This window comes from Macaca mulatta, chromosome 4 (genome assembly GCF_049350105.2).
Source record: "Macaca mulatta isolate MMU2019108-1 chromosome 4, T2T-MMU8v2.0, whole genome shotgun sequence".
In the NCBI taxonomy this organism is placed as follows: domain Eukaryota; kingdom Metazoa; phylum Chordata; class Mammalia; order Primates; family Cercopithecidae; genus Macaca; species Macaca mulatta.
Genome location: NC_133409.1, coordinates 143,262,639 through 143,276,766, shown reverse-complemented (window position 1 = coordinate 143,276,766; position 14,128 = coordinate 143,262,639). Strand labels below are relative to the sequence as shown.

Below are 14,128 nucleotides of genomic sequence, written 5' to 3'. Positions count from 1 at the left end.
GGGCACTGGTGAAGCAACATGGGCCAGAATATTCTTTATTAATTATGGCCTTTGGGGGTCCTGGGATAATTTAACAAAGGTGGAGGCTGATTGGCTCATTGGATCTCTGATTATTTTATTTTATTTTATTTTTTTAGAGCCAAAGTCTTGCTCTGTAGCCCAGACTGAAGTGCAGTGGTGTGATCATGGCTCACTGCAGCCTCAAATTCCTGGGCTCAAGTGACCCTCCCAGCCTCCCAAAATGCTGGGATTATAGGCATGAACCACTGCGCCTGACTTGTGATTTTATTGATCATGTGGCGGGAGGCTGGCAATCTGCTCTAAATTTGGAGAAGGAAATATTCACAAAAGTGTCATTGATGAGCTCCTGGTAATATAATAACTCATCTAATTTATCTCCAGCTATGCAATCACCCGTATATCATGCAGGCAGAACCAAAGGGCCGGAAGGGGAAGCTATCAGGGGCTAATTGCTTGGGACTTATCTTCTCTGACATCTCATTATATTCACTATCTCCGTTAACCTCAAATCAGGTTCAATATGCAGTCAACTTACTATGATTCCCCTAAGTATGAAAATACAATGCAAAAGGATAAACCTTATTTTGGGTGATTAAAGAAGGGATTCATTAGATTATAAATTTGTTTTTTGTGTTTTTTTTATGTGAATGTTATTTGGTTCACATTTACAAGTTTGCTTTTTTAGAAGTACAAGTTTCTTAGTCTCGAAGGAAAATAATGTCCATATTTTAAATTATTTTACTTTATGGTACTTTTAATTACTAATGAGGGCATTCCTGTTCTCCTTTGAATGGTGATATCCATTTTCTGTTGTTCAGATTGGTGAGTGGGGGCTACAGGGATTACCAGGAGATGATCTCTCAATTCAGAATGGCATTATTGTGACAAAGGCCACCAGATACCCACTCCTCATAGACCCACAAACTCAAGGCAAAACTTGGATTAAATCAAAGGAAAAAGAAAATGATTTGCAGGTATGTAGCATTTGGTGCAGGGGAAAATAATCTTGAAATCATGAAACTTTTCAAAATTTCAGTTGAATCTGCAGTCATAAAGTTGTCATCTCCATGACAAATGTTTGCTAATTCACACTCTTGAGTTTTCTAATAGCAATTTGGGGCAACAGCTCTGATTCTTTTCTCTCTTTTGTACTCTCCTTATACATTTCCCTGACTCCATTGCTTTTGCTAATATTGAATGTGGCTTTTGTTCCGGGCCTTGGGTTTGGTCCTATAGGAAAGTGGCAAATAGAATATTGTGATCCCTCAGTTCAAGACCATTCATGCCAACCTTGCTCAGGCTCTGGGTACTACATAGCTTACTGAGTCCGGCTTTGGTGCTTGCATGTAATAAGGTGTTAATTTTAAGGCGGGGGTAGACAAGGGCAGGATTCCAACATTCCTGACACCCTTAGGGATTCTGTTACTATTGATATTTTAATTCAACTACCGATGTGGGATATTCAGTGTTTCCTAGACACTGTTCCCAGAGTTCTAAACCTCCTGCCCCCATATTTTTGCTTATACTATTTCTACTAACCAAAATGTCTTTCTCCACCCTCCACTTACATCCCAGATAAAAATCTCAGCCATTCTTCAAAGTCCACATCCACCACTACCTCCATCATGACTTTTCTGTGTCCCCAGCACAATATAGCCTGTCCTGAATCCTCACAATGTCTTGTTTGCACTTCTGTTGTGGACTTAGAATCTGACTTAAGTTATTGTTCTTTGCACATTTATCTTTTATTTCTGCTGTACCATGAACTCATTGTTGGCCAAGTTTTATTCATCTTTACATGTTCTGCACTGCTCTTTTTGAGTAGAAATTCTGATATTTATTGAATTTAAGTGAATTTATCAAAGTGTGTCATCATTATAGAAAAAAAGAACCAGGAAAATAATGTGGTCATCTTGATGAATATGAAAAAAAAAGCACTTGGTAAAATTCAATGCCCATTCATGATCAAATTTCCAGCAAACTGGGAGGGATCTTCCTTAATTAGGTAAAGAGTTTCTTTTTCCAAAAAGCCATAACAAACATCATATTTAGTGGTGAAATACTGAAAGATTTCCTCCTGAGATCAGTGCTTCTCATGCAAGTGGATACAGCCCAGTGCTGGGAAGCACACCTAAATACCCCACCTCCTCAATACTCCAGAACATAATACATCAGTCTATGTTTACTAAGAAAACCCAGGGAAATCCCAGGCAATGTAAATTGAAGAGAAGAGTTAAAAGGAATAGTGTCCATTTCCACGAAGCTTCTTAGGGGCCACATTTTCAAGGGTGCACAAATGTGGTATACTAGAACACTTCTTAGTTTCTGCAGCCAGGTCAACTATAACTTGTGCCTGGCCCCATTCCCCTTGGCTCTGCTGGCTTTCAATCTCCCTGCTCCTCTTATTCTTGGAACCTTGCCTGGCCCTCCTTAGCTCAGTACATGCTCCTGTGTCGCTTGGCCATGAATGCTGCTATTTTTTTCTGATCATAGCTTTATCTCTCCATTTCAGGATTACATTCACTGATAGTCTTCACTAATGTCCTTTCTGATGCAACCCAGTCCCAGGAACCTTCTTGCGGAAGGAACAGAAATATGCCCGAGACACTTTCTTATTTTAAAAATCATCCACTGCTGGGATGGAAATAGACTGAATTGTATTCTTTTTACTCAGACAACATTATTTTCTTATGTAGATAAGCACATGTACAAACACATGCAAATGAAACACAAAGCATGGTTTATATGCCCAGGGCTGTGGTCAACCTTGGCAGCTTTGTTTGCCAAGCCTACCTTCAATACCATCTCCAGGACCTACAGCTCTGACTTGTGGAAAGAGAGTGTATTTACTAAGCCTCGCTATCAGGAATTCACTGGTCATCTTGTAAAGACTCAATACCTGTCTCTGTGCAGGTGAACCAGGCTCTGGTGGTAGTTACCACATATATAGTGTTTCACAAGAAAAATCAAATGAAATAAACCTGAAATGAGGATTCCAAAATATTACTTCAAGTTTATAAAAGACATTGAAGGTGATTGAAGATAATTATCTCCTTACTTGGGAAAGAAATCACAAAAATAGAATTTACCCCTTGAGAAATAAAGCAGGATATAAGCAAATTTAGTCTTACTGGTGCTTTTCTTCACCTTGTTTATTAAGTTCATCAAAGCTCTTTGTTTAGGTTCTTTTACCTTATTAACTTATAGGAAGGTCTTTACAGCACATTATTTGTATAAAGAAAGCTATTCATCCAGGGAAACAACTTCCTTCATGTGCAGAATTTCTTTTTAGTTATTTCCTTTTTAATCAAAACAGGACAAAAGTAGGCTGATTTAAGTTTTATATTTCATATCTTCTTTTTATCATAGTAATTGAGAGATACATATTTAATTCGGTTCTCCTAATTACCTGTTGTCCCAGTGGGTTCTTCCTTGCGTCTTATGGTCTGCACCCACAATAGCATAAGACATTAGTTGAATTCAGAAGATAGGATACAACAAGTTGAGAAATGAGCCTTTGGGAATCTTCACAGTAAGGCAGGGGGAGGGATCCTAGGCAACATAAGGGTTCAAATCCAATTGGCTCATGCAGAGACCAACCAGTACAGTGTGTCTATTTTAACTAATAACAAACGCATTAAACTAAACACGGAGGACCCAACCAGGAATTCAGAATTGTAGTTTTAAAAAATGTAAGCATATATAAAGTCAATGTATAGTCTTTTAGGTTGACTTATGGAAAGTGTTAAATTCTTCCCAGTAGGAGACAGAATACATGGATAGACCCATGATGCGACTCAATGTATCATTTCTGACGTTCTTTTTTTTTTTTTTTTTTTTTGAGACGGAGTCTTGCTCTGTCACCCAGGCTGGAGTGCAGTGACCGGATCTCAGCTCACTGAAAGCTCCGCTTCCCAGGTTTACGTCATTCTCCTGCCTCAGCCTCCCAAGTAGCTGGGACTATAGGCACCCGCCACCTTGCCTGGCTAGTTTTTTGTATTTTTTAGTAGAGACAGGGTTTCACTGTATTAGCCAGGATGGTCTCGATCTCCTGACCTCGTGATCCGCCCGTTTTGGCCTCCCAAAGTGCTGGGATTACAGGCTTGAGCCACCGCGCCCGGCTCTGACATTCTTATGTTTACTTTTTATCACTTACCCATTTTCTAGGGGTCCTGAGAAAATAAATGAATATCCAGATATGCAAGTTGCTTTGCTTTCTCTGAGGGATTATAGCTATGTGAGTTTGAAAGGATTAATCCTTGACTATTCTCTTCCGTCTGTCAGGAGCAGAACTCTGACATTCCATCTGAGCAATGCCCCTTGATCCTCCTCTTTTGATCAGAGAGACCCCATTACACACCCAGACCCCATTCAACAAAATCATGACTCACCAAGTGTTAGAAATTAATTTTTGTGTGTTACTTTAATTTTTTTAAGTAAGTCTTCCTGTATTGCCCTTAAAATTCTTGGTTACTGTCCAAAAAATCTCTTGGTTTCCCGTAGCGATGGGCACATTCTTTGTAACACTGATAGACCAATGAGTTCTTTCTGTTTAGGTGACATCTCTGAACCATAAATATTTTCGCACACACTTGGAGGACAGCCTTTCCTTGGGCCGACCCCTTCTCATTGAGGACATTCGTGAAGAGCTGGATCCAGCCTTGGATAATGTATTAGAAAAGAATTTTATTAAATCTGGCACCACTTTCAAGGTGAGCTTTGTTAAAAAAAAAAAAAAAATTAAGAAAGAGAAGGAAAGAAAAGAACAATGGTGACATCTACTTATCTTTTTGAGCATAGCAGCAAATGCAATTTCCTTTAGGCAGTAGTATTTGGTACATTGGAAATAAACTATTTCCAAACTGCACTTCAGTGTTTCCTTTTATTTTTTATAGCATATAAAAATTGCTGAGGTGGGGGCATTATTTTGATAAGAGTAGTCATTTAGCTGAAACTAAATAACATTAAGGAAACACATTGTCTGGTCTTAATATGTTAGTGCAACACAATATATATATATATGTTTAAGCAACTCTTGATATTGGTTTTGCAAGTCTTATATGTATACATTTTTACAAAATAACCTAGATTTCTTCCCTGGAGGAAATGACATTTTAATAAAGTCTATACACATTGATTTGGTGATTTATCTCTTTATTTTCAGTCTAAGTTCATTGACTTTGTTGGAAGCTATGGAATATTGTTCTCAATTGTTGGTGATGAATTGTTTTCAGTATGTATAAGTGTTTCATTTTTAATTCATGCCATTCTCTACCTTTAGGCTTCTTCGGTTTTATAACAGCATTTCTGATTGGGTGTTTTTCACTTTGGACAACTTAATTTCATGAATATCAGTGAATACGTAAAAAATGAATATTTTCTCATTAAACAAAGACAGATTTATTCAGAAAAATTTTCTTCATAATGTGAAATCTTTCATAGGCCACATTTTAAAAAATTCATTCAGCAAAGTTTATGGAGCATCCAATATATACTTAAGCCTTTATGAGTTTATAGGGGAAAAATAAATAAAGCCCAGTTAGTGTTCTGAAGGTTAGCATCATATTCTATGAGATTAGAGGGTAGAATTTCTCTTTTTCATAAAAAGAAGCTAAGAGCAAAATTTTGGTGACTTGCTTGGATATTATGGACTCATCCACAATTTTGAACTGCATTTAAAAAATGTTTAATCCACAAGTAAAGATCATATATATTTAAACTGTACAATGTGGTAATTTGGTATACATATACATTGTACAATGATTACCACAATCAAATTAATTTAACACATCCATCACCACACATGCTATACCTTAGATACCTGAAACTTGTTCATTTTATAACGGAAAGTTTGTACCCTTTGACCAACATCTCCCCATTTCTCCCATCCCCTACTCCGCTGGCAACCACTGTTCTATTCTCGGCTTCTGTGAGTTTGACTTTTTTAGATTTCACATGTGAGATCATACAGTGTTTATCTGTGTCTGGCTTATCTTATATGGCATATTTAATATGCCAAAGGAGGTTGTAGACTCTCCATTCCTGAAGGTCTTTTAAAAGATCCTAGATTTTTATCTGCAGTGTGAAGGCATAATGCCTTAGAATGTGATGGTGGCCTTAGTGATGTTTTCAGTCACATGCAGAATTGAGATTAACCAGAGATTTAAGTCATTTAAAAATTCTGTGATTGCCACCTGATTTTTAGATAGCAAAAACCAATTGTTTTTTCAACATGCTGCAAATAGCAGTGTTTAAGATAAATGTTACCTTTTTGAAAAAAGTTGGCATTTTTTCTTTGAAAATTACATTAACTTTTTCTGTTATCAAATATGCTTCAGATATACCTGTAAAATTAAAAAAATAAAATTTTCTATAAACACAGCAAATTTCCACAGTAGGAAACAATTTTCTTAACCGGGGGAAAAAGTAGCAGCTCCCGTACTACAAACAACTGATGGGAGTGATAAGTACTGGCTAAGGTGTTCAAGTCAAATCTTAGATATGTCTAAGTTTTCCTTTATTCACCATTTGCTTTGGATAACTTTTTCATTTGATTTGCTTGGGATCATTGCTAAAAACATCGCCAGGCAGGAGTACAATTCTAAATTATTCTAAATTGAATAGGCTTTATTATTTAAGATTAGTGATTAAAATTTTTTAACTTTCCTTCCCAATTTATTCAAGTTTCACAGCACTGACAGGTAAATTCTTTTCTAAATTGAACCCAAGTTCCTTTCCCTGTCCTTTAAGCTGTTTTTAATTTTATATGTGAATTTATGTAGGTGAAAGTCGGTGATAAGGAATGTGATATCATGGATACGTTTAAACTTTACATTACTACAAAGTTACCAAACCCTGCCTTTACCCCAGAGATTAACGCTAAAACATCAGTCATTGATTTCACTGTTACAATGAAAGGACTTGAGAATCAGTTACTAAGGAGAGTAATTCTAACAGAGAAACAGGTAATCTCTCTCTCAAGGTAAAGAATTTCTGCTTATAATAAATGCCTAAAATGTATTGAGAAATTGCTAAGTATGTGAAAAAGAAAAAAGTTTAAAAACATATTTATCCTTGTTAACATAAATATTTCTTTTGCAGCCTTAATTCCTGTCAAGGAATCATGTAACTCATCTTCTCATCCAGCCTCAAACACACACACACACACACACACACACACACACACACACACACACACACACACACACACACCCCTCTTTCTACTTCTTCTTGAAACTTCTAGGTGTACTAACTATCTATAGTCCTTGTCTTGGGGACACCTGAAAACATCAATAAAACAATGATTGAGAGAAAAAGAAATTGCTCTGAATGGCTCTTATTTCCATTGTAGTAGTTTCAACTACTGCAGTCCAATAATCTAATGATATAGGGAGCCATACCTTTATTTTCAATTAAATGAAATTTGCACTAAAGCAGGGAAATTAAGTCTAACTGAGGGTTCTAATAAAACGAAGAACAACTTAGGACTGGAAGATTTTAAGAGACTGATACAAGATTAAACTAATTTTTAAGTTGACGCTCAGAAAACATTAAGTTTTATGCATAAAATATAATTGCATAAAAATATAATGTTATATATCTGCATTATAAAGTACATTTGCATAAAATATGAGAAAGTAATTAATTTTAGAATGAAAGATTCAAGGCAAGGCAAGGTTAGAAATAATAAGAGCAGCGAGGCATGAAGTGGATGGGAGAGAAACAGAAGGACGAGGGAGGAAAACAGGCAGAGGAAGGAAAAGAGGAGATGGGAATCCAGGGTCTCAGACGCAGGAAAGACATCCAAGAAGGGAGAGAGAAATGACACAGACACCAAAGAAATAGACTCAGTGAAAGGCAGCATCATGCCTGGCTCGTGGACAGCTCACCAAGGGACAGGCCCTTGAAAGGTGGCTGGTCTGGTGGAGTGAAAAGGGCACAGTCCTAGCTTTGACTCTCTTTAGTTGTTTGGTCTAGTTTCCAATAAACCTGGGGCTTATGCAGTCCAGGAAGGGAACTTGTTCCTCTTCCACAGCCAGGCAGAGATGGCCCTGGCCCGGCAATTCACTGTTGCCATCGCCTCTCAGGATCCCATGCTGTTAACTGTTGACGATTAGTCCCTTGTGGTCTAATTGGTGCTGTGGGTTTATTTTGAGATGATTCCTCGCTGGTCTAGATCCCCCCTGCAGGCTGCACTAACCTCCAGAAGTCAAGCAACTCCACTGACCAAAGGTCCTCAGGGCTCCCCACACCCGCTCTTCTCATTCCCTAGCTTCCTCTTCAAGAGAAGTGCTAATAGCAACCTTGCTGGAGAAAAAAAGTGCACATTTAATATGCAGGAGGGTATTCTAAACATTATATTTAACCCTCCTAACAATCCTCCTATTACACCCACATTTTTACAGATGAGCAAATGGAGACCAAAGAAAATAAGGGTCCTCATCTATAACAGCACAGGGACTTTGCAGCCTGCCAAGCCTCCTAGATAAGTTTTACAGGTCCTGCTATGAAGTTGAGCTAGAGTCCACTGTGCTATGATATCTGATATCCAGAAAAGGAAGCTAATATGATTTCATTTTGTCCATGTATTCCTACACTGCCACCCAGGGGTGACCATTTTAATGAAAATGACTAACTGGTTATTTCCCTGCAAATAGAGCAATGCTCTTCATCGCCCCGTCAAATCCTGCCACCCTGTAAGTACAATGCCAATAACACTAGTCTTGGAGTTGGAGGACAAGGGTATTAGGCTTTTATAACATACAGCTGGTTACTGGCAGAGACCGGCCTAATACCCTTGTTATTCAGAGTTCATATTTCTGGGTCCTCGGCTTTTCCAAATGTAAAATAAAGAAATTGGACTAAATTCAGCACATTTCAATTTGGCAAATATTTATTGGGTTGAGTTTCTTCTCTACAAAGCCTCAAGTTAAGTACTGTCAATAATACAAAGATGAATAGGAAAGTTTACGTATCTGTCTTCTAGATGCATAAACCGTAGTTGGAGGGAAATAATCTACTGATAGATTGTGATACAAACTATATTAGAGGCCAAGCATGGTGGCTCACCTCTGTATTCCTAGCACTTTGGGAGGCTGAGGCAGGTGGATTACCTGAGGTCAAGAGTTTGAGACCAGCCTGGCCAACATGGTGAAACCCCGTCTCTACTAAAAATACAAAAATTAGCCGGGTGTGGTGGTGCACGCCTGTAGTCCCAGCTACTCAGGAGGCTGAGGCAGGAGAATCGCTTGAATCCGGGAGGCGGAGGTTGCAGTGAGCCGAGATGACACCACTGCATTTTAGCGTGGGCGTCAGAGGGAGACCATCTCAAACAAACAAATAAAGAAACAAAACACACACACACAAAAAAAAAAACCAAAAAAACAAAACAAACTATATTAGATGTGCAGATAAAGACTGTGCCATGACTTTTGATTGACTGGTTCAGGAAGACTTTCTGAAAATGATGAAATTTCTGAAGCAGTTTTCCCAGAAACCTTCCCAAATAAGAAGTTTTAAAACGCCTTCTTTTAACATAATTCTACATGCAACATGTGATTCTGTATAAAGTCAGAAAAAAATGTTATGAGGAATATTATTGCGATGATTTCAATGTGGACTCTACGTTTAGTGAGAGTATCAGTGATACTGACACATCGCTCTCAGTGTTAAATTTCCTGAATTTGAATATTGGACTATGCTTATGTAAGAGTGACCTGGTTCTTCAGAGATTTGCTAAAGTGTTTAGGGGTAAAGGGACATGACATCCAAGAGTGATTCAGCAGTAATAGTAATAATAATAACAATAATGACAATATTATGTTTTCTATAGAGATATAGCGATAAAGCAAAATGTGATTTGGTGAATCTAGGTGAAGGCTGTATGAAAGTTCCTTGTATTAGGCTTGCAACTTTTTTGAATGCTTGAAATTTTTTCAAAATATAATTTTAAAAATATATCATTTTATGTAAGAAAAAAATACCCTGTAAACATTCAAGTTTGCCCTCTGTAGAAGGAGATACAAATAAAATGGAAAATGGGTTTGTATTGGCAACTGGCTGTGCCAAACCAGGTACCTGGTGCTCCCATAGGAACCAGGCCAAGAGCTCATATTTAATCTGGGTAGCCCCTTGGTTTCTTCGTGTTAGTGCCTTTTTGTTTCTACTTGTTCTGACTGCGAATAAAGACAGCATTTCTTACAGAAGCAGTGTGGGAACAGGGCCAAGAGAACGGGACATGCTATTTTTAAACTTCAAGCTGGCAAGAGAGCTTGGGGTAATTGGGTAAAATTATTTAGCAGAATTGTCTGGTGTCTGCCAGTATAAGTGCTGTGGAACCTTAATGACAGTGGGCATAATTTAAAAAAAAATTTCCACAGAAACAAAAATATGGATAGATAGATTTGACTAATGATAGTAATTTCTTCTGCCATTCAAAAGGTACTTTGGTTTAAACTTTAAACATGGTTAATAAATACTAGTGAGTTGCATTTGCTATAATAACTGGTAATTATAGTTCCAATGTTATTTTGTGTTTTTTAATGACAGGAGTTAGAGTCTGAGAGGGTTAAACTTTTGGAGGATGTTACTTTTAATAAGCGGAAGATGAAAGAACTTGAAGATAACCTCCTCTATAAATTAAGTGCTACAAAAGGTATTGTGTTATTAAGAAGTAATGAAATAACAGATTCTGAATAAGGATTTCATTTACACTGTTTTCAATGCCCTCATGACTATAGATGTTAGGAAATAGTCATGTTATCAATGCAAAAACAAGCAAGGCAATTTCCATCTAGACATTAAAGAGGGATGGCAGAGAATCTGATTTTTAAATTAGCAAATAGAGACCGAGCATCTGAGAATAACACAATTTTCTTTATATAATTGCCTTCTCCTGAGAAAAATAAGGGCTCCTGATAGAGCTAGGTAACTCATTATAGGTTAATTTGCTTGCCCCAAAGAAACTAATGTGCTCAATCTATTTTTTTTTCTTTTGAGACAGAGTCTCGCTCTGTCTCCCAAGCCAGGTGCAGTGGCTCATGCCTGTAATCCCAGCACTTTGGGGGACCAAGGCAGGTGGATCACCTGAGGTCAGGAGTTTGAGACCAGCCTGGCCAACATGGCGAAACTCACTCTATTTGTTTTTTAGATTGATTATTTCATTTGGCATTGAAATGCAGTTACTGCAATGAGTTATGACACATGTAATCTGCGTCAGAGGAACTTGGGTACCAAATGCCCAGCTTACCCTCTACTTGGCTTGATCTCCCACTTTAGATGGGAAAGACAGTTTCTCCTCTGGGTAGCCAAATCATCATGTCACACCTCAATTTGAGGATGAAATCTCTCTGCAATATATAAAAAGAAAATTTTATCCAATAAAATCAACAAACATTATATTGTTCTGTAGCAGGCAAATCACAGCAACCTGAATTCTACTACCTTATTAGAAGTGAATGAATACTTCCCAACTGCACCTTAATTCCGGGATGTTATTTAAACAAGTCCGACCCTCCAGAAATACTGTACCTTTATGGTGAGCTCGGTGAAAAGTCCTTTTATCTGCCTACTTGTACTGCTCTTGCTAGTGAAGCTGTCTGTCTTTTGGTCCAGTGACTCCTCCCAGCCATTTGGGATACCCCTGGGCATTAAAAATATAGCAAGCAGAACTGGGGGCTGCTCCCCTAGTCTAGCCAAGAGTGTGCTGGATCAAGACCTCTTTCCTTGGGGTTAATCCCAAGTTGGACTTCCACATTAGACAGCATGCCCATCAGAGTAACACAGCCCTTCCTGCAGCACTCGCCTGCCGTCCAGACCTCTAGGGTAGGCCAGAGTGCTGCCGTTTGTAGATATGGGGTTTGTTAGCTCAGTACATCCAAGGTGTCTTTCCTTAGATTTTAATTTTAAAACCAAATTCATTGTCATAAGCATCTACTATTTCTATTAAAAACAATAATTTAAAAAAGGATGAGTTCATATCCTTTGTAGGGACATGGATGAAGCTGGAAACCATCATTCTCAGCAAAGTAACATAAGAATAGAAAACCAAGCACTGCATGTTCTCATAAGTGGGAGTTGAACAATAAGAACACTTGGACACAGGGAGGGGAACATCACACACGGGGGCTTGTCAGGGGTAGGGGCTGGGGGGAGGGATAGCATTAGGAGAAATACCTAATGTAGATGACGCGTTGATGGGTACAGCAAATTAACATGGCCCATGTATACCTATGTATCCAACCTGCATGTTCTGCACATGTACCCCAGAACTTAAAGTATAATAATAATAATAAAACAATAATGAAAGGCAAAACTAAAAATAAAATTCGAGTTTCTCTTCCTGGTGAGATATTTTCACTATACCCCAATTTACTCTTGTTAGAGACAGAGGGATTAGAGTTTTCTATAGCAACGACTGTTCTACTAAAGCAGCGTGAGGAAAGAGTGTACCATTCAACTACCAGCACGACAGCCCATGTGTGAAGTGTTCAGGTTAGCTCACACCCTGAGACAAGTGGGGTGGACAAGCTGTGACACTTGAGGAGAGCCACCAAGATGACAATGGGGGTGAAGCCTATCACATGGGGAACAGCAAAGACCACTGGAGACATGATCATTGTCTTGAGATGTGTGAAGACCCAATCAAATGGGTCTTTTGCTTTTTGCAGATGTTTAGGCAGAGTGGGGGATAGTCTGTCAGTGGGAATGTTTAGAAGGCTTCAGGCATTGGATGGTAGTTGGTCTAGAAGCTTTTTGGTGTCTTAAGATTCTACTGTACCAGTGGTCTTCCTGACTTTGGAGACATCAAGTTGAAAGCTAACAGTATTTTTTTTTTTCAGAAGAGATGTATCTTGCCTTGCAACTTTCCCATCTGTGTACTACAGTTTTCCCGTTTTGAATTTTAGGCTCACTGGTAGATGACGAATCTCTCATTGGTGTACTTCGAACTACCAAGCAGACAGCAGCTGAGGTAAGTGAAAAGTTGCATGTGGCTGCAGAAACTGAGATCAAGATCAACGCGGCTCAGGAGGAGTTCCGGCCCGCAGCCACCCGCGGAAGCATCCTCTACTTCCTCATCACGGAGATGAGCATGGTCAACATCATGTATCAGACGTCACTGGCCCAGTTCTTGAAGTTATTTGACCAGTCCATGGCCAGGTGAGTCCTCACTACCTTCATCCACAAGTGGTAACTTCAAAGCTGGCTTGTATTTCTACTGTTTTAGAAATTGCTTTTTCACTATTCACAATAGCAAAGACACGGAATCAACCTAAATGCCCATCAACAGTAAAGTGGATAAAGAAAAGATGGTACATACACAACATGGGATACTAAGTAGCCATAAAAAAGAATGAACTCATGTCCTTTGCGGGAACATGGATGGAGCTGAAGGCCATTATCCCTAGCAAACTAACACAGGAAGGGAAAACAAAATACTACATGCTGTCACTTATAAGTGGGAGCTAAATGATGATACCACATGGGCACATAGAGGGGAACAACGGACACTGCGGCCTATTAGGGGATGGAGGGTGGGAGGAGGGAGAGGATCAAGAAAAATAACTAATGGGTACTAGGCTTAATACTTGGGTGATGAAGTAATCTGTGCAACAAACCCCCATGAATTAGGTTTACCTATGTAACAAACCTTCATGTGTAACCCTGAGTTTAAAAGTATTTTTAAAAAGCAAATTGCCCTTTGCTTCTTTGATTCTTAAATGTATTTCAGATCTGAAAAGTCACCACTACCTCAAAAGAGAATTACAAATATTATTGAGTTCCTGACATATGAAGTTTTTATATACTCTGTCAGAGGTCTATACGAAAACCACAAATTCCTGTTTGTACTTCTCATGACCTTAAAAATTGACCTTCAGAGAGGGACAGTTAAGCACAGAGAGTTTCAAGCTCTCATTAAAGGTAAAGTGTGTGGGATAAGATGTGGTGTGTGGAAGATGTTGCTTTTGATATGCTCTTTGATATACCATAAACCCATTTCTGTGATCCAGTAGGGAAATGATGTTCTTTTTTTTTTTTTTTTTTTGAGACGGAGTCTTGCTCTGTCGCCCAGGCTGGGGTGCAGTGGCCGGATCTCAGCTCATTGCAA

The 14,128-nt window shown here is 38.6% G+C and overlaps 1 protein-coding gene across 2 annotated transcripts in view; it reads left to right on the top strand.

Moving 5' to 3' along the window:
• The window catches only part of DNAH8 (dynein axonemal heavy chain 8), a 317,698-nt gene that overhangs the window by 212,447 nt on the left and 91,123 nt on the right, over positions 1-14,128 (top strand). For both annotated transcript variants that reach the window (XM_078000047.1, XM_028847604.2), the window contains 6 exons: positions 840-995; positions 4,578-4,733; positions 6,804-6,986; positions 10,570-10,675; positions 12,927-13,179; positions 13,751-13,941. In XM_078000047.1, coding sequence (XP_077856173.1) covers positions 840-995; positions 4,578-4,733; positions 6,804-6,986; positions 10,570-10,675; positions 12,927-13,179; positions 13,751-13,941 — 1,045 coding nt within the window. The remainder of the gene's footprint in view (positions 1-839; positions 996-4,577; positions 4,734-6,803; positions 6,987-10,569; positions 10,676-12,926; positions 13,180-13,750; positions 13,942-14,128) is intronic.